The sequence below is a fragment of the Henckelia pumila genome, chromosome 1 (genome assembly GCF_033568475.1).
Source record: "Henckelia pumila isolate YLH828 chromosome 1, ASM3356847v2, whole genome shotgun sequence".
NCBI lineage: Eukaryota > Viridiplantae > Streptophyta > Magnoliopsida > Lamiales > Gesneriaceae > Henckelia > Henckelia pumila.
The window spans coordinates 151990252-152012013 of record NC_133120.1 but is presented as its reverse complement, the minus strand read 5'-3'; the positions used below and the strand labels follow the sequence as shown (position 1 = coordinate 152012013).

At 37.1% G+C, this 21762-nt stretch overlaps 1 protein-coding gene across 1 annotated transcript; it reads left to right on the top strand.

Annotated features, from left to right (window-relative positions):
* Positions 1-16451: 16451 nt before the first annotated feature.
* On the top strand, positions 16452-21499 carry LOC140888409 (protein ABC transporter 1, mitochondrial). The gene is made up of 8 exons (XM_073296087.1): positions 16452-16892; positions 17312-17537; positions 18345-18497; positions 19198-19356; positions 19732-19891; positions 20064-20173; positions 20430-20546; positions 20968-21499. The coding sequence occupies exons 1-8, from the start codon at positions 16528-16530 to the stop codon at positions 21334-21336; spliced, it is 1659 nt and encodes a 552-aa protein (XP_073152188.1). The 5' UTR covers positions 16452-16527; the 3' UTR covers positions 21337-21499.
* Positions 21500-21762: the final 263 nt, after the last annotated feature.

The window sequence follows — 21762 nt, the reverse complement described above, 5'->3', positions numbered from 1 at the left end:
AAAATGCGGTTGATGATACGAGCAAAAGGTAGAGAAACTGTCCTCGTGGCTTTAGCTGCATTATGCATAGCCTGCATAATGAATCGAGAAAGGTTGAAAGGACGGGAGGAAATGATATGGTAGAGAACATAGAGGTCAAGATATTTGCAGGTGGAGGAGTCTCCACTGTGCGGAATGATGGAAGTGGTGATCAATTTTTGAATAATTTGGAAGTCGGGACGGAGTTGCTTCAAAACAAGATGATCATCGGCAGCAGTAGCTGGACGACCAAGAATGGTAGAAAGGCTCTCATCTCGATCAAAAATGGGATCATCAGTGGGCCATCTTTGACCGAAATAGTTATTGGGTCACACCGTAGGAAGATCAAACCACTCAGCAAAGTTGGAGATAGAAAAGCGAACATGCCGACCCTGGACAATCGTGGCGATATGAAGCTCCTCGCCAAGTTTGAGCTCCAGGTTGGCATAGAACTAGTAAAGCAACTCTGGGTAAATAGCATCCGAAATGGAAGGCTGGAAAAAGGATTCCCAATGCTAGGCAGCAATGAGAGGCAACAGCAGTAGATGAGATGTCGCAAGGTAGGTGACATCAAGAATACAACTGGGTAAAATCGGTCGAGTGGGGTAATCGTCGGGGATAGGACGAGAAATAGCAGGTAGGTTTGGATCATGGATAGGGATTGGGCGACTAGAGCTACCTTGATCACGACGGCGCTTGGCAGGCAATTTGTAGGATAGATTTCGGACTAGAGAAGAGAAAAAGAAGGAATTTAGGGGTGAAGAATTCGGATGGCCCGAGGGGGTATATATAGTAAAGGGTTCGGACGGTCCGAACTAGGTTCGGACGGCCCAAACCTGATTACCGAGGTGATAAGATTGACAGACTGTGAAAAGGTTTGGAGGGCCCGAAGAGTCTTCGGAGTGTCCGAACAATTCATTTTAAGTTCGTGACGTCCGAATAATTTCGAAGGGCCCAAAGATTGGGCGGTTAAAATTCGAAGTTTTTCCGCTAAGAGTTCGGACGACCCGAAGCTAAGTTCGGGGGGTCCGAACGAGTCATTTCGGAGGGAATTTGAAAGTTTTTATACTGAAAAGGCGCGAGGCAGTTCGGGTCCTCCGAACTAGGGTTCGGGTGGCCCAAACTTGCCGAAGTCAGAAAATCAAAAATGACCTTAAATTTAATAAATTTTGCAATTTAAGTATTTAAATCAAATAATTCACATAAAAATGTGAGCTTTTTAATTTTGGATAAATACAATTGATTTATATCATCCAAAATTAATTTGCTCGATTTTAATATTAAGCTCCCCCTTAATATGACATTAGATTTATTTATGTCCACAAGTGATTACAACTCAATCATGCCAAGTTCACCACGCAAACGAATAAAAATATTTTCATCTAGTGGTTTGTAAAAATATCAGCAATTTGATTTGTCATGTCAAAATATTGAAGTTCAACTTCATTTCGTTCGATGTGGTCACGAATAAAATGATGACGAATTTCAATATGTTTGGTGCGCGAATGTTGAATCGGATTCTTTGTTAGACATATGACGCTTGTGTTGTCACAAAAAATAGGAATTTTTGAAAAGATACACCATAGTCGAGAAATTGATGCTTCATCCAAAGAATTTGCGCACAACAACTACCGGCAACCATATATTCGGCTTCAGTCGTTGACAACGCAACACAATTTTGTTTCTTTGAAAACCAAAAAACTAAACAATTTCCTAAAAAGAAGCAAGTTCCACTAGTGTTTTTCCTGTCCACCTTATATCCACCAAAGTAGGCATCACAATAAGCTTTTAAATCAAAGAAAGAATTTTTCGAATACCACAAGCCGAGATTTGGAGTATTTGAAAGATATTTGAAAATGCATTTTAAGGCGAACAAATGTGATTCCTTTGGACATGATTGAAATCGTGCACACAAGAAAACACTAAACATAATGTCTGGTCTACTAGCAGTAGCATAAAGTAAGGAGCCAATCATACTACGAAAGGAAGATTGATCTACAGATTTACCATTTTTATCTTTGTCGAGTCTGATTGTTGTGCTCATCGATGTGGATGATGATTTTGTGTTCTCCATCCCAAACTTCTTTAGAATCTCCTTGATGTATTTGCTTTGGTTCACAAATAATCCATCTTTGCACTGTTTGATTTGCAATCCGAGGAAATAGTTAAGTTTCCCCATCATGCTCATCTCAAAGTATTCCTGCATAAGCTTGGAAAAATCTTGACAGAGAGTTTCGTTAGTAGAACAAAAAATTATGTCATCAACATAAATTTTCACAATCAATAAATCATCTTTGACATTTTTGGTAAATAATTTAATATCAATCTTTCCTCTCGAAAAATCATTTGAAATAAGGAAAGTTGATAATTTTTCATATCAAGCTCGAGGAGCTTGTTTCAAACCATACAATGCTTTGTTTAGTCTATACACATGATCAGGCAATAATGCATCAACAAAGCCATCAGGTTGTTCAATGTAAACTTCCTCTTTTAATTCACCATTCAAGAATGCACTCTTAACATCCATTTGAAATAACTTGAAATTTTTAGAGCAAGCAAAATCAAGTAGCATGCGAATAGATTATAGTCTAGCAACAGGCGCATAAGTTTCATCATAATCTATGCCTTCTTCTTGACTATATCATTTCGCTACAAGCCTATCTTTATTTCTAGTGATAGTATCATGCTCATCAAGTTTATTCCTAAATATCCATTTAGTACCAATAATAGATCTATCATGCGGCCTAGGAACAAGACACCAAACATCATTGCGCTTGAATTCATTTAATTCATCTTGCATAACAATAATCCATGCATCATCTAATAAAGCATCATCAATGCACTTAGGTTCAACATGCGAAACAAAAGCAAGATGATTGCAAATATTATTAAGTGAAGAGCGAGTGGTTACTCCCTTCGAAGGACTACCAATGATAAGATCCATAGGATGATCTTTGTGTAGCGTCCAATCCTTCGGAAGTGGTGTTTCCTCAACAGAAACATCTATATCATTTAGGCTTGAGGATGACATCTCTTCTTCGAGTAATTCTACATCATCATTGTTAGTGCGAGAAACTATAGACATAGATTCATCAAATACAACATGCATTGATTCTTCAACAACTAAAGTACGTTTATTAAATATTCTAAAAGCCTTACTTGAGGTAGAATATCCGAGAAAGATACCTTTGTCAGACTTGGCATCATACTTACCGAGATTATCCTTACCATTATTATGAATGTAGGGATATTGGAATTGAATTGTAGTTGATATATTTTATTCGGCACTCGGGAGAGGGAATAATACACGTAAGTGTTCTTGGCTATTAATTCTTTGAAATTCATGAAGATTAATTAATTAGGATTGATTGTTGTTGACACCAGGTGAAATCTATACCTCTAGACCATTTTTCTCTGATTGATTTTAATCTGAAAGTTGTGTGTGTGCTATCGAAACTTCATTGATTTTATTTATTTTTATTGCAAAATTCTTGATTATTGATTTTCTAGATAAAGTTTGTACTATTTTAATTACAAGTACTAAATATTTTCATTTTACTCCCTGTGGGATCGATATCTAAATTATTCACTATATTAAAACTTGACACTCGTACACTTGCGAGGAAAGTTCACAACAAGTTTTTTTTTTTTTTTTTTTTTGAGTAATTGATACTTATGCACAACTCTAATTTTGACTCCTTTTCATTCACAATTTTATACTTTTTCTTCACTTCGTTGATTTTTTCAACTTTTTTCAACTTCTTTCACAACTTTTCTTTTCACAAAATTTTTTAAACTCTTTTCTACTACCTCTTTTCTTTTCAACTCATCCACCACACCATTCAATTTTTTGACATATAAAACTAGGAGCATCTAACATTTTAGCATTCAAATTACTCTCTTAAAGGTAGGAAATAGTGTTTAGGCTATTCAGGTAGTCAATGTAGGACCTTGAAATAATGACGAATGGGGGCTTAATCACACGTTTACACGCATGCCATTCGATTTTCAATAAAGCTCAAACAAGGTACTAGGGATAACATTCATTACAGGGTTTTTGGCTTGAAAGGCTCAAACGAATTCAGAAAAATCGCCTAAATCATTCCTAATCCCATATTTCGCCTCGAAGAGTGTTCGAACTAGTTCTAGACAAGTCTCAATCCACAATTAAATCATACAAATTCAATCAGTGCAGAAAAAGAATAATCATCAGCAGTTAAAGATGATTTTCACAATAAATTCAGAATTTTGTACCTCAATGTACTTATACAAGTGTAGGCTCAAATAGGCATCTAAAGATAAATTCAATGAAAATTAGGCCCAAAAATTTCAAACAATGCCTCAATCATATCTATGTTTGTATGTCTCAAAAATCAGATTCAAGCATTAATCACAGCGTATATAGGAAATTGTTCATCCAATTGGTTCCATTTTTTCAAAAATATTTGTCAGATAGGTAGACAATCATGGATTTCAGTTATAGCACAAAAATATTTTTCATTGACCATGCATCCAATATTTCTCAACTTCGTTTCAACTCAACTAACAACAACAACTAAACTCAACAAAAATTTTATCTATAAAGCACACAATAAAATTCAACTACTCAAATATCAACCAAACAACTAAATCACTAAATCAAAAACTAATTCACCCCCCCAAACTTAATGTAATCATTGTCCCTAATGATTAAAAATCAAGAAAAAGAACAAGGGACTCATACCTTCGACACCGAGCATCAGGACTCGGCGTCATCATCATCATCTCCATGGAAAGAAGGTGCAGTAGGAGTATCATCAGAAGACCACTGCGGAGGAGGTGGATAAGGCACAACAGTGGGAGGATAATTTTGGGTGAGAGCGGCAGTGAAGTCATGCATATATGTCATATGTGCTCGCATCATCTTCCACTGCTTCTTCATCTGAGTAAGCACGGCCGTAGAATCATCACGAGTAGAATACTCAGTGGAGGGATGCGTCGGTAGTGACATGGGTCCTTCCAAATGGGAAGATGCTGGCTCAAAGTGTGGTAGTGGCTCCGAGTGCTGTGGTGGTTCAGCTGCCTGTTCAGAAGTACTAGCCGTTTTTTTCTTCGTGTCCCGTCTCAGTGCACCAGTAATTCTTATAGGACCTCGAATTGGAAGAATCTGCTCCGTATCATCCCACACAACACCGGCTAACCGGCAAAGTTGAGTAATCAAGGACGAGTGGGGTAAACTGATAGTCGAAGATCCCCTAACAGCAGAAATGATAGAATCCTGAATTACTCTCCCAGCATCAACGGATTTCCCTGTCACAATGCAGTACACCAGTCCAGCTCTAACCTTAGTCACATCGGATGTATGCCCAGATGGCAACATCCTGGCAGCCACAAACTCATGCAAATTATTCGCTTCTCATCGAAGAAATATGGATGGAAATGTAACAACTTCATCCTTCGCATTCCTCTTCGCATTCCGCCCCATCCTCACACAAGGTCTGAAGTACAATGTTATCTGGATATGATTGATTCTTGAATACCTCATACTCATCATCTGCAATGTCCAAATCTGGCCTTTCATAAAGGCTGTTAATTGTACTCTTATCAAAAGGCACCAATTTTCCTCGAACTCGAACTCTCAGATTCACGTCTTTGACCATCAAATTTGCATAAAACTCATGAATCAATGATATAACAGCATTCGGTGGACTTCTCACAAATGTATCCCAACCTCTTCTCTCAGCTTCAATTAACGCCGGCGCACTATGCTCTCTCAAACTCATTCCTCTTTCTTTGTGCATCCCTCTCTCCATTACATCAAAACAATACTCCTCTGTTGTGGCATTCCAAAATCTGTGTTTATCATATGAAGCAGAAGAAATTGATCCCTTCCCTTTGGTTTTCGGGGGCATTGTATCTCAATAATTCAACTCAAATCAATTGCAGATGGAATTCTCACAATCCCAACACCAAACTCCAACCGACTCCAGCAATGTGCAAACACAACTTTAACCCAAGCAATTTAACAAAAACTTGGCATGCATGAAGACAATAATATAGAAAGTTCACTGCCAAACGTTCTTCACCCCACAATTCAAACACCCAAACAGCCTCAACACACCAACTTTTATCACGGCATAAATGTAATAGATAAAATTTTAGCTTTGTACCGTTAAAGAAAGAAAACGTCCCAAACCCTGGTAGATTCCCCTGTTCTGTGCGAGGCGTGGATGGAGCAAGATCAAATTCTGAGAATCCCAGATTTACGATGGCCTTGTAATGAAGATCAAAATCCCAGAGATGATGATATTTTGTTGAGTGCAAGATTTCCGATGATTGTGCCAAAATGTGAGATTTAGAGCGGGACTCAAAAGAGAGATCGTGACTTCTGAAGTCTGGGAGGAGCAGATTAGGCTTTTAAATCTTAGATGTTGCGCGATAGCGTGTAGCGCAGACAGATAGAGCGATAGCGCTTAGATTAGCGCGGTTGACGTGCGCGATAGCGCAAGATCTTGCGCCTTTCAAGTTGCGCGATGGCGCCTCGTGTAGCGCAGTTCCGGAGAGCGATAGCGCTTAATTCTTGCGCGGGTATAGAGGGCGATAACGCTTGGTCTTGTGCTGTTAGGGAGTGCAATAGCGCATAAGTGTGCGCGGACTAGCAAGAGTTGACGAGCGAGCGCGCATAAAGATCTGCCCAGACTGTTAAAATCCTGAAAAATTTTCAAAACATTTATAAATTTAGGCCTCCAAAATTCCCAACAATAATTCAAAAATCATAAAATTAACTAATGAACAAGAATGAAAATTAAAGCAGAAATTAAAAATAAAATAAATAAATAAATAAATAAAAATAAATAAATAAATAATTAAAAATTTTGGGTTACCTCCCAAAAAGCGCTTGGTTTATAGTCGTCAGCCCGACTTTCACGGGATTAATTCTTCCCCTTCTCTTTCACTCGCCAAATAAATTCCACGAACCGCTTTTTAAATTTTGCTTTTTTCGTGGCCTTCTTTGGTGGTTTTGGCGCTCTCTCGTTCGATGAATCAACCGCAATGTCGGCTTTTGAACGACCCTCCAACTTCATAACCGGCTCTATCAAGCATAATTTTTCGATAGGGGTGTTAGATGACTTCATGAATATATTAAAAATTACACTCTCACCATCCACACCCATCGACAATGCACCTCTCTTCACCTCTATCTTGGCATCGGCCGTGGCCAAGAAAGGTCTCCCCAATATCAGGGGCATGTTTGCATCCTCCTCCATATCTAACACAACAAAATCCTCTGGAAAAATAAATTTATCTACTTTTACCAAAACATCTTCAATGATTTCAAGCGGATATGTGATAGATCGATCAGCCAACTGCAACGCGATCATGGTGGGCTTCACCTCACCAAGTCCTAAGCTCCTGAAAACAGACAAAGGCATGAGATTAATGCTAGCTCCTAAATCGCAAAGTGCATTATTAAAATAAGAAGAGCCAATAGTGCAAGGAATAGTAAAACTCCCTGGATCCTTATGCTTTTGTGGCATCTTCTTTTGGAGCACCGCACTGCACTCTTCCGTTAAATTCACTACCTCGTTCTCTAGCAGCCTCCTCTTCTTGGACATCACCTCCTTGATGAACTTCGCATAATTCGGCATTTGCTCCAAAGCTTCAGCAAAGGGAATGTTGATGTGAATCTTCTTAAAAATCTCCAAGAACTTGGAAAATTGCTCGTCCAATGCTTTCTTCTTGAACCTTTGCGGGTATGGAAGTGAAGTCTTGTACATCGTTTTTGGCTCAGATTCAAGCTCCTTCTCTTTCTCCTCAACTTTTTCCTCAAGTTTCTTATCCGCAACAGTAGGAATTTGGAATCCAACTTCTTTGGCACTCCGCACTTCGATGGCATTGCACTGCTCCTTGGGATTCACCTCAGTATTGCTAGGAAACTGGCCGCGATTGTTGTCCTTCAGTGCGTTCGCCAACTGCCCAATACTAGTCTTCATGTATTGCAACACTGCGCCCATGTTGGCCATGTGCGTCTCCAAACTGTCAAGTCGAGACTCAGTTCTCGCCATCCTCTTACCTGATTCCTGCACAAAAGTACTAACCACATCCTCCAACGACTGCTTACCCTCATCCTTGTTTGTATTGAATCCCGAAGGATTCAGCACATTTTTATTGTTAGCATACGAAAAATTTTCATGACTACGCAAGCTAGGATGATAAGTATTTGGGACAGGGTTACCTCTATAGCCTCCATATCCTCGGTAGCCATTTGGATTTATATAATTGACTTGCTCTATAGCCGGTGATCCTTCAACTCCAGTTGAATCTGCAACATTAATTTTATTCAAAGAAGCTACCTGTGTAGTCAGTGCAGATAATTGAGCAGTGATGGACGTGAGAGGATCCACTGCATACACTCCAGCTGGCTTCTTGACTCCCACACGCTCAGATGGCCATTGGAAACTATTGACCGTCATCTCCTCCAACATATCATAAGCCTGAACATGATCCTTCGCAAATATAGTACCTCCAGCCGCTGAGTCCACATTCATTCTCGTAGGCGCATTCAGTCCGTTGTAAAACCACTCAATCTGTTCCCAATCTGCAAAATTGTGGTTAGGACAATGTCTAAGTAATTCTTTATACCTTTCCCACGCCTCGTAAAGCTGTTCAGAGTCCATCTGCCTGAAAGTACTGATCTCAATCTTCAGTTGGGTGGTTTTGGCAGGTGGAAAATATTTCGCAAGAAATTTTTCTGCCATCCCCTCCCAAGTAGTGATGCTTCCAAGCGGCAGTGATTGCAACCAACTTCTGGCTTGATCCCTGAGAGAAAATGGAAACAAGCGTAAGCGTATAATATCCTCAGACACACCATTAATTTTTACCGTATCGGTTATCTCCAAAAAGGTGCGTAGGTGTAGGTGAGGATCAGCAGTGGCGCTCCCATTAAATTGGTTCTGTTGAACCATGTTGATCAAGGATGGCTTTAGCTCAAAATTTTTTGCATTGATAGTTCCACGAGCGATTCCAGAATAGTGAGCCTGGATCGTCGGTCTGAAGTGCTTCTTGCTCAGCCATTCTTTCAATTTCTTCTCTTTTAGCTCGTCTTAAAGCACGTGCAGTGCGCTCGATCTCCGGATCAAACAATAGAGAATTAGCACTTTGAGATCGTTGCATAGACTGCAATTAAAAGATATGAAAAAAAAAATTAATTAGTAACTTAAAATAAATAAAAAAAATTCTAAATTAAAATCTAGACTAATTGGTAACAAGACTAAAAAAATAATCAAAATTTACTCCCCCGGCAACGGCGCCAAAAACTTGTTGTGAACTTTCCTCGCAAGTGTACGAGTGTCAAGTTTTAATATATTGAATAATTCAGATATCGGTCCCACAGGGAGTAAAATGAAAATATTTAGTACTTGTAATTAAAATAGTCCAAACTTTATCTAGAAAATCAATAATCAAGAATTTTGCAATAAAAATAAATAATCAATGAAGTTTCGATAGCACACACACAACTTTCAGATTAAAATCAATCAGAGAAAAATGGTCTAGAGGTATAGATTTCACCTGGTGTCAACAACAATCAATCCTAATTAATTAATCTTCATGAATTTCAAAGAATTAATAGCCAAGAACACTTACGTGTATTATTCCCTCTCCCGAGTTCCGAATAAAATATATCAACTACAATTCAATTCCAATATCCCTATTAAGAATCTACTTACAGTGATCAATTCAAAACTATGTTCTCTTTAAAAGCTCTGTTAAAATTATACACTCTCCCGAGCGATATAAATAATTAACAGTGTATTTTCTATTTGTCCTATTCAAAATCTCCTCTCCCGAGTGCCAGATTTCAAATAAATATTACAAATCAATTATTGATCAGATAATTGAAAAGACAATCAATTCTAGAAAAAACAATTAATCTAGAAGAAACTCAATTCAATAAAATCAAGAATTCATGAAAGCGTCTACACCAGGTTCCATCCGACCTCTAGACTCTAAAAATTTAGTTCATAATAAAATTCTGAATAAAAAAATAATTCATAAATTCAAACATATTCAGAATAAAATAAAAGTAAGAAATCAAATCCGTCGTCGACGCCGTGTCCGGTCGATCAAACTCCGTCTTCGTTCTTCACGATGAAGCTCCAGAATAATATAAAAGTCACGATCAAATCTTTGATTCCTGTGTAATTGTTGTGGCAGCTCTCCCCTCCTTTTCCAAGTCTGAGAAAAATTCCTTTTTATATGTTCACACAAAAGCCCAAGAATAAAGCCCAACATATATAGAAGTTTCCTTCCCGATTAAATTTCCAACTTCAGAATTCGCGACAAGCGCCCGCTCCACAATCCATGCGGGCGCGCATAACTCTCTGTCGAGGTTTCTCAATCTTCTCCTCTGAAGCGCGATGGCGCTTGCTTTCTTCCCCATTAGCGCTTAAAGAAGCGCTAATCATTTAAGGCCCAATAAGCAAAAGCCCACTAACTCTTTCAATTCTTGTCTGTTCGTTTCTTTTCCCTTCTTCTTTTCTTTCTTCTTTTTCTTTTAATTTCTTTCTATTTTATTTTCTCTTCTAAATTCTTATCTTCTTCTTCTTTTCCATAAAATCTCTTTAATTCTCTGCAAGCACAAAAACAACAAAATACCCACATAAATCTGCTCGAAACAAATATTTAACAATTAAATCATATATAAATTAAGTGTATAAAATACACTTATCAATAATGTAACAGGCAGTGTTCATTGCTTCAGCCCAAAAATATTTTGTTAGAGAATGCTCACATATCATGGTCCTCGCAATCTCCACAAGAGTCCTATTTTTCCTCTCAACGACCCCATTTTGTTGAGGAGTCCTAGGACAAGAAAAATTATGAACGATGCCTTTCTCTTCACAAAAATTTGTAAAACTCTCATTTTGAAATTCAGTTCTGTGGTCACTACGGATCTGTTTTATTGAAAGATTTTTCTCATTCTCAACACGTTTGACAAAAGTTTTAAAATAATCAAAGACATCATTTTTGTGGACTAAAAACAATGTCCATGTGTAACGTGAGAAATCATCCACAATGACAAATGCATAAAGCTTCCCTCCTAGGCTAGCGTTCCTCGAGGGACCACATAGATCTAGGTGAAGAAGTTCAAGGGGCATAGAATTTGATACAAAATTTTTGCTTTTAAAAGATTTCCTTGTGTGTTTGCCAAATTGACATGCATCACAAACAGAATCTAATTTTAAATTGAGTTTTGGCATACCAACAACTAAATCAAGTTTAAAAAGTTTTTCTATGGTACTAGGACCAACATGACCTAGTCGTCTATGCCAAAGAATGTTGTCATCAACATTCAAGGATACAAGGTTTTTGATATTTGATAAAGATAAATTATTTAAAAAAACCTTGTATACATTTTCACTTCTATATCCTTTGAAATTTATGGATTTGTCAGATGTGAGTGATATAGTGCAGTGTTGGGGAGTGAATTTGACTTCATAACCTCTATCGCACAATTGACTTATTCTTAGTAGGTTATGCTTAAGTTCTTTCACTAGGAGTACATCATCAATCAAGAAGGATTTAGAAATACCTATTGAGTCGATTCCTTCGATAACTCATTTGATGTTGTCTTCAAAGGTGACAGTTCCCTTCTCCTTTGGTTTGATCAATTGGAGTAGTTCTTTGTTCCCCGTCATATGTCTAGAACATCCACTGTCAAGATACCATATGTTAGGGAGAACAGTTTTTTCTATTTCCCTGCAAGAATTGATTTTGGTACCCTTTAGTTCTTTTGGGTCCACAGTGTTAGAAAAGAGAGATACAAAATGGATTTCTAAGAGTTCAGCCTCTCATAGCAACATCATCACCACTTTCCAAGAGTGCTCCCAGTAGTAGGTAGGGCTATGGACTCTTTAAAAACCTATTTCCTTGGACAGAGCAGCGTTCATCAGGAAGACCAGTCGCAAGTCAAGGCAGTTTAAACCGGTCTATGATGAACTCCCTTAGATCATGATCTCATAATGCCGACTGATGAGTTGTTAAGTACTCTTAGGCCTCCATTTCATATAGCTTTTTTAATCATATTGATATTTCAAAGATCTACATTTATGTCTAGCATGACCTATTTTACAACAGCAAGAGCATGTAGGGGGTGATCTCATTTTTGCTTTAGCAATTAGGCTAGTAAAGTCTATTGATTTCTTACCATACTCTATTCCACCCTTATCAAAACTACATTTCTGCATGCTTAGTAAATTATTAAATTTATTACTACTAACATTGAATTTATCAAATGATTTTTCTAAGTGAGATATATCATCCTTTAATCTTAGGTTCTCAAGCTCCTTAGTTTCTAATTCATTTTTGAGTTTTCTTTTTTCCTTTCTAAGTGACTTAGCCATATCAAACATATGTTTATATGCATGTAGTAATTCATCATAGGAAGGTACCTTGTCATCTTCGTTAGAGACGATGCCATCCTTGTCCGTCTTCTTTTTGAAGTTGTTTCCTTGCATAAATCTTTTGAATTTTCTTGCGAAGAGTGCCATATCATCATCATCTTCTTCTTCGACTTGGGTAGATAAGGCAATCCCCTTTGTCTTGGTCTCCCTCTTTGACTCTTTCCTTGTAAATACTTCTAACTCATGGGTTTTAAGGGTCCCATGAAGTTGATCAAGGTCATATGATGCGGTATCGCCTTTGTTGGACTCAATGATGGCCGTCCTCTTGGCATCCCACTCCTTGGGTAAGGCTCGTAGAGCTCTCCTCCATACTTGCTTGGTTGAATATTGTTCTCCAAGTTGGGCTAGCTCATTGATGATTTGAGAGAGCCTTCGGAACATTGTGTCTATATCTTCATTGGATTCCATCTCAAATGTCTCGTATTTGAGTTGTAGAAGATCTATTGTCTCTTTGACTTGGTTGGTTCCTTCGTGGTATATCTCCAACTTGTCCCAAATCTCTTTTGCAGAGGAGCACATTGAGATCCGATTGTACTCGTTCATATCTAAGGAACAATGTAAAATATTCAAAGCTTTAGCATTTTGAGATATCAATTTCATATCCTCCTTTGAAAAGTCGTCCATTCCCTTAGGAATTTTGACTCCCTCAACCTCTTTCGTAGGTATGTAGGGACCTTTCACAGTTACTTTCCAAAGGTAATAGTGTACGGATTGGATATATAGGAACATTCGATTTTTTCAATATCCGTAGTTTATGCCGTTGAAAAGAGGACGACGATTGGTTGATTGCCCTTGAGCATAATCGCTAGCTAGATTTGCCATAGAGCCTTTTTGAAAATATTTTTGTAAAAAGATGGCTATGATACCACTTGTTAGAACCTAATGGGGGGGGGGGGGATTTAGGTTCTATTGACAACTTTAGCAATTTAAAGCGATTATGTTAGTACGCAAGCGGAAGACTTAAAGCAATCAAATATAAGTGCGGTAAATAAATGCGTAATGTAAATAAAGCAGTAAAAGAGATAAAAGATATTTATGGAAGTTCGACGATAAATCGTCTACGTCTCCCCTTTTTGGTTAAGATCGATTAACCAAGGATCCACTAGCACTTCAACGTCTTGGCCTTGATGGCTCCAAGGATAGCCGTACAACTCAACACGATCACCGCGCCGATACAACTCGAACACTTGGCCTTAAGGGCTCCAAAGATAGCCACAACACGATTGCAACACACTTAGCTTCACACACAAGTGTTTAGAATAATCGAACAACAAACTCACGAATGAACTTATACAAACAACCCTCGATTTTGAATATATAACACACAAATATTTCTTGAACTCTTGAAAGGAGAGGATCTTGCTTGCAAAGAGAGATGAGAGTGAATTGGTGAGTTGAAATGGCTTCAAATGACATGTATTTATAGTTGCCAATCCGAACGGGTTCGGAGCATCCGAACGGGTCTTCGGGTCGTCCGAACGTTGTCTGATTCAAGTTCAAATTTCTACAGCTGGTGAACTGTTCGGGTGGTCTGAAGTCATCTTCGGGTTGTCCGAACGGCTGCATTAAATTCATTCCGGCAAATTTTCTTCCGACAAAATCTTCAGTGGCCGTAAAATAGTTTGGGTCCTCCAAACTTGTCTTCGGGTTGTCCGAAGAGTCATTTCGTGGCCTCCGAGAGTGCCTCCGATCATTATTTAAATTCCAAGAAATTCTTCGGGCCATCCGAATTGGCTTCGGACCGTCCGAAATAGTCTTCCGTGCCCTCCGAGCCTGTCCTCTGATCTTTATTTAATTTTGGAAAATCTTCGGGCCGTCCGAACTATTCTTCGGATCGTCCGAACTTGGGCAGATTCGAACCCTTGAAATTTTTATTTCCAATTTTTGGTTATCGGTTCTTGCTTCCTATATTGTCTATACTCAAAAGTATTGTAATCTGCAAATTTTTCACTTTAAACTGTTAGTAACGATTTACCGAGTTTTGTAATCATCAAAACATATTAATTTGAGAATTGTTAATGCATTAAAAATATTAATCTCAATACACGAGATTTGTATGTGTTTAAGGCGTAACAATAATTAATTCCATCGAGAAAAACATTAAACTATCTTTCAAGACATAAAAATATATTAGGCATATATCTAATATCAAATAACTTAAATCATAACTTTATACTTTATAAATAAATTCATAAAAACCATTTAAATCATTTAACACAATAAATAAATGTATATTTTTAACACATGAATTATCCACTTTTAAATCATTTACACAACACATAAATCATTTATCTAAGAATAACCATTAAATCATGGTTAAAAAATAAAATAACTTAAAACTCATTTAAAATTCCTTTAATAAATCATGAATAGATTTATGAATTTTTTGGATATTACACGTACACTCGCATCTGTGTCTATATAATATATATGTGTGTATATATATATATATATAACGCCCACGTGCATTGCACGCACACATACAAACACGCATAGACGCATGACAAGTGAGTGCTTTGAGTAGATAGGTTTGACCTATGAGATATCGCTACACGAGTGGATCTAGTAGGTATTCGGATTTCTATCAGTGATGGCGCGGAGTATGGTCTGATGTCTTCAGAGATTAAGCGTGAGATTTTTCATGGGATGGAAATGATCTAGGATGATAGATCGCAAAAGTTCCTTGGTTTTAATTCGCTTTAGTGTTCTCTTTGAGTGAACGAGGCAATGGTTAGCAGTTATGAAATGGTGCAAAATGAGTGTCAATCACTACTCTTAGCTATTGTCTGATGTTGTCAGGGATAGGTGTATTGAATCCAGTGCGATTCTTGTTATTCCAAGTGTTTGGAAAAATTGACTATAACTTGATTTATAAGCTTTTTATGATCCGAAACTTCAATCTCCAACACAGCCCAATTCAAAAAATCCCATTTATCAAAGTTTTCGATATTTATGAATTTACAACATCATTACTAACTGCTCAAGTCGTGATATATCTTGAAATCTCCGAATTTATTATAGATCAAATTCTAGATGCAAATTTCAACCACAATCATTCGACTGCTTTCAACTTGTACAAGTTCAATGTGCACTATCCTAAGCTATATAGTATTTTAAAATGTTTTTAAAAAACCACCACACTATTGTTTTTTTATAATAAGATATAAGCATTACTTGTGATACGATGCCCGCATATAAAATATTTTATTTAATGATATTATATAACTTTATTAAAGTGTTGTGCATATATACATATATTGAGTTAACAAATTATATCTCAACAAATTTAATTTAGATAATTTCACAACTTTTTTTATCTAAATTTTTTAATATCATTCATCTATCAAATATAGTTCTAATTCTCGTAAGACATTTTAAATAAATTTTTTTAAAAAATGTATTGATTGAATTGTCATTGATAGTAATATTGCATATATAAATATTTTATTTATTGTGTTTTAAGAGAATTTTAATACAATAGTTTTAAAGTTAAAATAAAAATACAAATTGTGGCTACACCCTATATATTATAAAATCATTTTTATTTCAACAAAGTATTATGTTTTAATCATGTCATTTGCATTAATATTAATATTTTTATTTGTTCACTCAATCTCAAATTAGATAAAACCACATAAATTAAATAAACATATTCGCGAGCCTCCGAAACGAGCCAAGCCCAAGCTGGAGCTCACGAGCCTCCTAAACGAGCCGAGCCCAAGCTCGAGATCCCGAGCCTATTAACAAACATGTTCGCGAGCTCACGAGCTGAACATGCTTAAGCTCAAGCTCGGCTCGTAAAAATTGTCAAGCTTAAAATCAAGTCAAGCTTAAAATCAAGCTCGGGCTCGGCTCGATAAGCTTACCGAACGAGCTCGAACGAACTTTTACCGAGCCGAACTCCGAATAACTTGCGACATTTACATCACTGTTCTCGATGATAGATTAAATTTTCAAGATGGAAATGAAGAGTTAAGTTGGCATGTGTCCATAATGGTTTGGTTTGGAAGCAATTACTTTACTAGTCTCTATCTATTCATAAAGTGAGAATTGAGGGTAGTAGCATATGGTATCTTGGAAGGAGATAGCCATCGTGGTGGATGGCTTAACGCTGGTGGCGGAGGAAGGCGTCCGTCACTTGAAAACCGGCGTTGGATTACAAGCCCTAATTCTCAAGGCCACGGACGTTTCGGGGCTTACAAAAGGCAATCTTCGTCGGATCGATTCCTCCATACAGGTTGCTAATATCACTCATTCGAATCAGGAAATCGATCAATTACCGGAGAACAGCGAGTCGCCTTTGACGTCGAATGCCACCCACTCTTTGATCGTGGATAATCCTATCAAAGTTGCTACTTCACCGTATCCATGGAAACAGAGGAAGCCCAGGGAGAGGAGAGTTCCAGCTACCCCTTTCTCCAGAGCGCTCGGGTGAGAGTTCCTTTCCATCTACACTCTTCTTTCCATGCTAGTAAGGGATTAATGACTCATACAGCTCAAGTATAAGGTTGAAATAGCATTTACAGATACTCTGATGTAATTTTTAGAGGAGAAGGGCTCTGTTCAACAGAGACATCTAATTATAACTTCTCAGGTTACATCTCATGGTCTATAACCAGTATCAGCTAGTTGGTGATCTGGTTGTTCTAAAACTTTTATCAACACTCTTATTTAGATCTTTTTCTAAGTGAAGCGCACTTAAAGATTTTGTATGCAGAATTACTTTATGTAAATCCGTACTGCTTTGTAAATGAGTAAATTTACAGTGAACAGAAACGTTAGATGTTGAATGGCATTTATAGAAGTGACATGATCATGAGTTGATTCTAATGTTTAAAGCCCTTTCGAAGGTTTGCTGGCCTTGGAGTTGGTCTTGCATGGGGAACATTTCAGGAGTCTGCCAAAAGATTTGCCTTTGGTACATCTAATTCGCAAAATGCCCAACATTCTGTTTCTCCATTCCTGTCTGAAAAAAATGCAGAACGTTTAGCTCTTGCATTATGCAGAATGCGTGGAGCAGCACTGAAATTGGGGCAAATGTTGAGCATCCAGGATGAATCTCTTGTACCTGCTCCAGTGAGTGAACAGATTGCTTTAACTTATATATTGATGCATGTAATATGCTTATGATGCATCCTCTGGAATATATCATTCTTTTATATTCAAATAGAAAGTACATTCTCTATTAGGGTTGACATCTGGTTTCCAGTTGTGAAATTACCGTGATAATAATCTCCACTTCAGTCAATTTCTCACTAAGTTTAGTTCTAATTCATCACCGAATTAGAAGATTCAGTGTTCTATGCACAAAAAAGGTTTAAAGATTGATTTTATTTTGTTTTGGGCACTGGGACTGTCCACCAACTCACTTATGCTTTTATGTTAGAAATAATATTATGTAATAGAAAGCTCTCTTTTGTCATTGATTTCCTTAGTATTTACCGTTGTATCATCAAGTTTTGTCATGATTTATGTTGGAATTTTTTTAAGTTAAAGGCCTTAATGCTTCGGCAAAATGAACGATGATCATATAACTCAATCAGTAATGGTTTTTCTGTGAAGTTGATTGCCTAGGATTTTTCTCTTTGAAAATTTTAATCAAAACAAAACCATTTCTGAATTTGTCACATAACTCGCACTTCCACAAACAGTTGCTTAAGACCATTAAACAAATAATCATTGGGTAGGCTCGTACAGTGGAAGATGAGGGATTTATTCGTTGCCTAGGATTTTTCTCCTTGAAAATTTTAATCAAAGCCATTACTGAACGACAGAATTTACTATAATGGTTCCATAGATCTGTTATTGCAGTCCTCAATCCCTTGCAAAGTATGAGCCTCTTTAGGTTTTAATTTAACCGTCATACCTCCTTTGCTTTTGCAGATCTTGGCAGCTTTAACCATTGTCCGTCAGGGGGCAGACAAGATGCCAAGGAATCAGCTCAATCAAGTTTTGGGTGCTGAATTGGGTCCCAACTGGGCATCTAAGTTGACAAGTTTTGATTATGAACCAATGGCTGCGGCAAGCATAGGACAGGTAATACTGTTAAACTACATTGAATACATAAAACCTCAAGGAATAAGTACACTACGGCTATGAAAATATAAATCTGACGTAGTTACTTGATTTAAGTCTCAATCTCATCATCCTACAGCATAATCAAAAGTTCAAACTCTACCCAATTAAAGCTGCTTCAAAACCAATTAACAGAAAGCACATTTTGCCAATTCTTGTTTTTGACACATGTTGGAAACGTTGCTTTCATCTTGTTGAACTAAATTTTTAGAAGATGTTGTCCAAAAGATACATTTAAGAAGTTTTACTTATCCACCACAATAGCAGAATTAAGGTTTTCTTAAATTTCCCCTTTTCGTAAGTATTAGAACAGCTTTACCACATCTTTTTCCTGCAGAAAACAAGATTATTTGAAAAACAAAAATTCCATAACTGATCTGGGGGTTTTACCCGGTAATAACTTGTTAACTTCAATTACACCGTACTGGCAGTGGTTAAATATCAAGAATGCAACCATCCTTGATCATTTAGGAAGCTGCATCACTAAATGCATGACAAGATTAACCACTCTTCTGCATGGTATATATGTGTGATATATCTAATTACTTTATTTTACCTAGTCAAAGTCATATTTGTCTGTCTCGGCATTAGTGAATATTATGGAGTCCTTAGCAGTTGCAACAGATAGGAACTCCTGTTCTTATTAAAATGACCTTTATAGGTACATCGAGCTGTCTCAAAGGAAGGTTTGGAGGTTGCAATGAAAATTCAGTATCCTGGAGTTGCGGACAGCATTGAAAGTGACATTGATAATGTGAAGTTACTATTAACTTATACAAATTTAATACCAGAAAAACTCTTTCTTGACAATGCAATAAAGGTAAAGATTGAGTTTTAGTTCATATTCAGTGCTTAATTAACGATTTACTGAATGTCATGTATTATTGTAATGCCTTCGATGAAGAGTACCCAGAGAAGTTAAAGTATTAGCCCCATTACTATATCTGTAGTTGGAACACTAGAATAAAGCACAGAATCACCTCATGAAGAAGTTGTATCTTATGGTTTACTGTTAGATGAGATTTTTTGATGTCTCATACACCTAAAAGAATCATGCCCTTTCACAGATTGTTGTTGTTTCCTTGTGGAAATGAATTGCCATGAATTTTCAAATGTTTAAGCTCCAAAGAAATGAAAATTCAGTGCCTGTATGATACTGATCGAGTATGATACTTCCTTTTAAATCCCTATGCAGGTTGCAAAGGAAGAACTTTCTCACGAATGTGACTATGAATTGGAGTCCAGAAATCAGAAAAGATTCCGTGGTCTTCTGCAAAATACAAGTGGATTGTATGTCCCACTGGTAGTGGATGATTTGTGTAGTAGAAGAATTTTAACTACAGAACTTGTTCCTGGTGTGTGCATTATCTGTCTTTTGATGTTTCTGATTTAAAATTTGATCCCTCATCCACGGATCCACCTGTATGTTTTAGTGGACCTGTTCCTGTCTTGGTCTTTCTTGGTTAATCCAATTTTTGTAAAACTTTGTCATAATCTCTGTCACTATTATTGTTCTGTTGTTTCTAGGAATTCCAATTGATGAGGTGGCATTACTAGACCAAAAAACCCGCAATTATGTTGGAAGAAAGTTACTTGAGCTTACTCTGATGGAGTTATTTATATTCCGTTTCATGCAGGTATGCTTTCTTTCTTTTTTTTTCCTAAATCTAAATTTCTGGGTCTTTTCTGTAGAACTGATTGAGTTGACATGTGGTTTAATATGTCTAATGTCAAAATTCAAATGGTATATTTGATTGATCCTTGTGTCTGAAGAGTTGGGATACCAATGGGAGAACTTCGTGGGTGTATTGTATTGTGATATTCACAAGGCTTGTTTTTTCTGAACTTTTTTTTGCCCTTTCAATACTTGTAACGATGTTTGATTTCAAGCAGACCGATCCTAACTGGAGTAACTTCCTATATGATGAGGTGGACAAATCAATCAATCTTATAGACTTCGGAGCAGCTAGGGACTATCCAAAACGTTTTGTTGACAATTATTTAAGAATGGTAAGATGCGTATTCAGATGCTTCTAGATTTGTTATCATCCTCTTACACAGTTTGATCTCATCTTGTGGTAGGCATGAACTTGCATAAGTTTTCCCATAGTGAAATATGGCTCTTTTAGCTGATAGTTGCTGCATATTTTTTTGGTGTAGATTTGAGGCAATTAAGATTTGTTGGACCTTAATCCCTCTTGGATAAGGCATGACTTCGCTGTCACCACTGAAATCTTTCCTTGGCTCTTTTCGAAAACAATCCTCTTCAAATTTAGCATATATGCGATACTTCTTCATGTATACTAAACTTGTTAACCTCATAGTTCATGACGTGGTAGTAGAATTGAGCTCTTATATGTTACTGGATTCATTCATACCTCGATACACCACTCAGATATATGCTGAGAAATCACCTAAAATTCTGAATCAGGTTCTTGCTTGTGCAAATAGCGATAGAGATGGAGTGATAGAGATGTCGAGGAGACTTGGTTTTCTTACTGGACACGAATCTGAAATCATGTTAGAGGCTCATGTTCAAGCTGGTTTTGTTGTGGGTTTGCCATTCTCGAAGTGTGGAGGATATGATTTTGGGTCAACCAATATTACTCGTAGCCTTTCAAATCTCGGGGCTGCTATGCTAAGTCACAGACTGACACCTCCACCAGAGGAGGCATACAGCTTACACAGGAAGCTCTCAGGCGCTTTTCTGGCCTGCATCAAGCTTCGAGCCGTTGTGCCATGTAGGGAATTGCTGCTCCAAGTATATGAAAACTATCGATTCGATGAAGATGATGGCTAAATCATGTGGGGAAGATCAACGATTTGCAAGACGTGGCAAGTTATTATAACCAATTACTTGTATTTATTTAAAGGAACGTATAAAGAAAAGAAAGGAATTTATGTCCAACCTGTAAACTTGGAAACTTACGTAATAAATGTTTTCATTACTTCAGATCATAAAAAAAGAAAAAGTATTAATTACTTTTATGGTTTTATTTACAAATCTGTAGGATCATTTCATGCTACCTATATTGGCAATATCCAATGATAGATCTAATGGTAGAGATTGATCGATATTTGTGGGATCTATTAACAAATGTATGCCCCACACGTATTGATAAATCTCAACCCTTGAATTTGGGTTGAGGCATTGCGTAGGATATTATCTACCCAAATCTGTCCATAATCATGATTTATTATCCATTTCTCAAAGAATTACATCATA

What these genes read in the sequence shown, in the direction of transcription:
- LOC140888409 (XM_073296087.1), top strand. Translation starts at nt 16,528, where the DNA reads ATGGTATCTTGGAAGGAGATAGCCATCGTGGTGGATGGCTTAACGCTG. An exon ending in CCTTTCTCCAGAGCGCTCGG is followed by an intron (nt 16,893 to 17,311) that starts GTGAGAGTTCCT and finishes GCCCTTTCGAAG; the next exon opens with GTTTGCTGGCCTTGGAGTTG. An exon ending in TTATATTCCGTTTCATGCAG is followed by an intron (nt 20,174 to 20,429) that starts GTATGCTTTCTT and finishes GATTTCAAGCAG; the next exon opens with ACCGATCCTAACTGGAGTAA.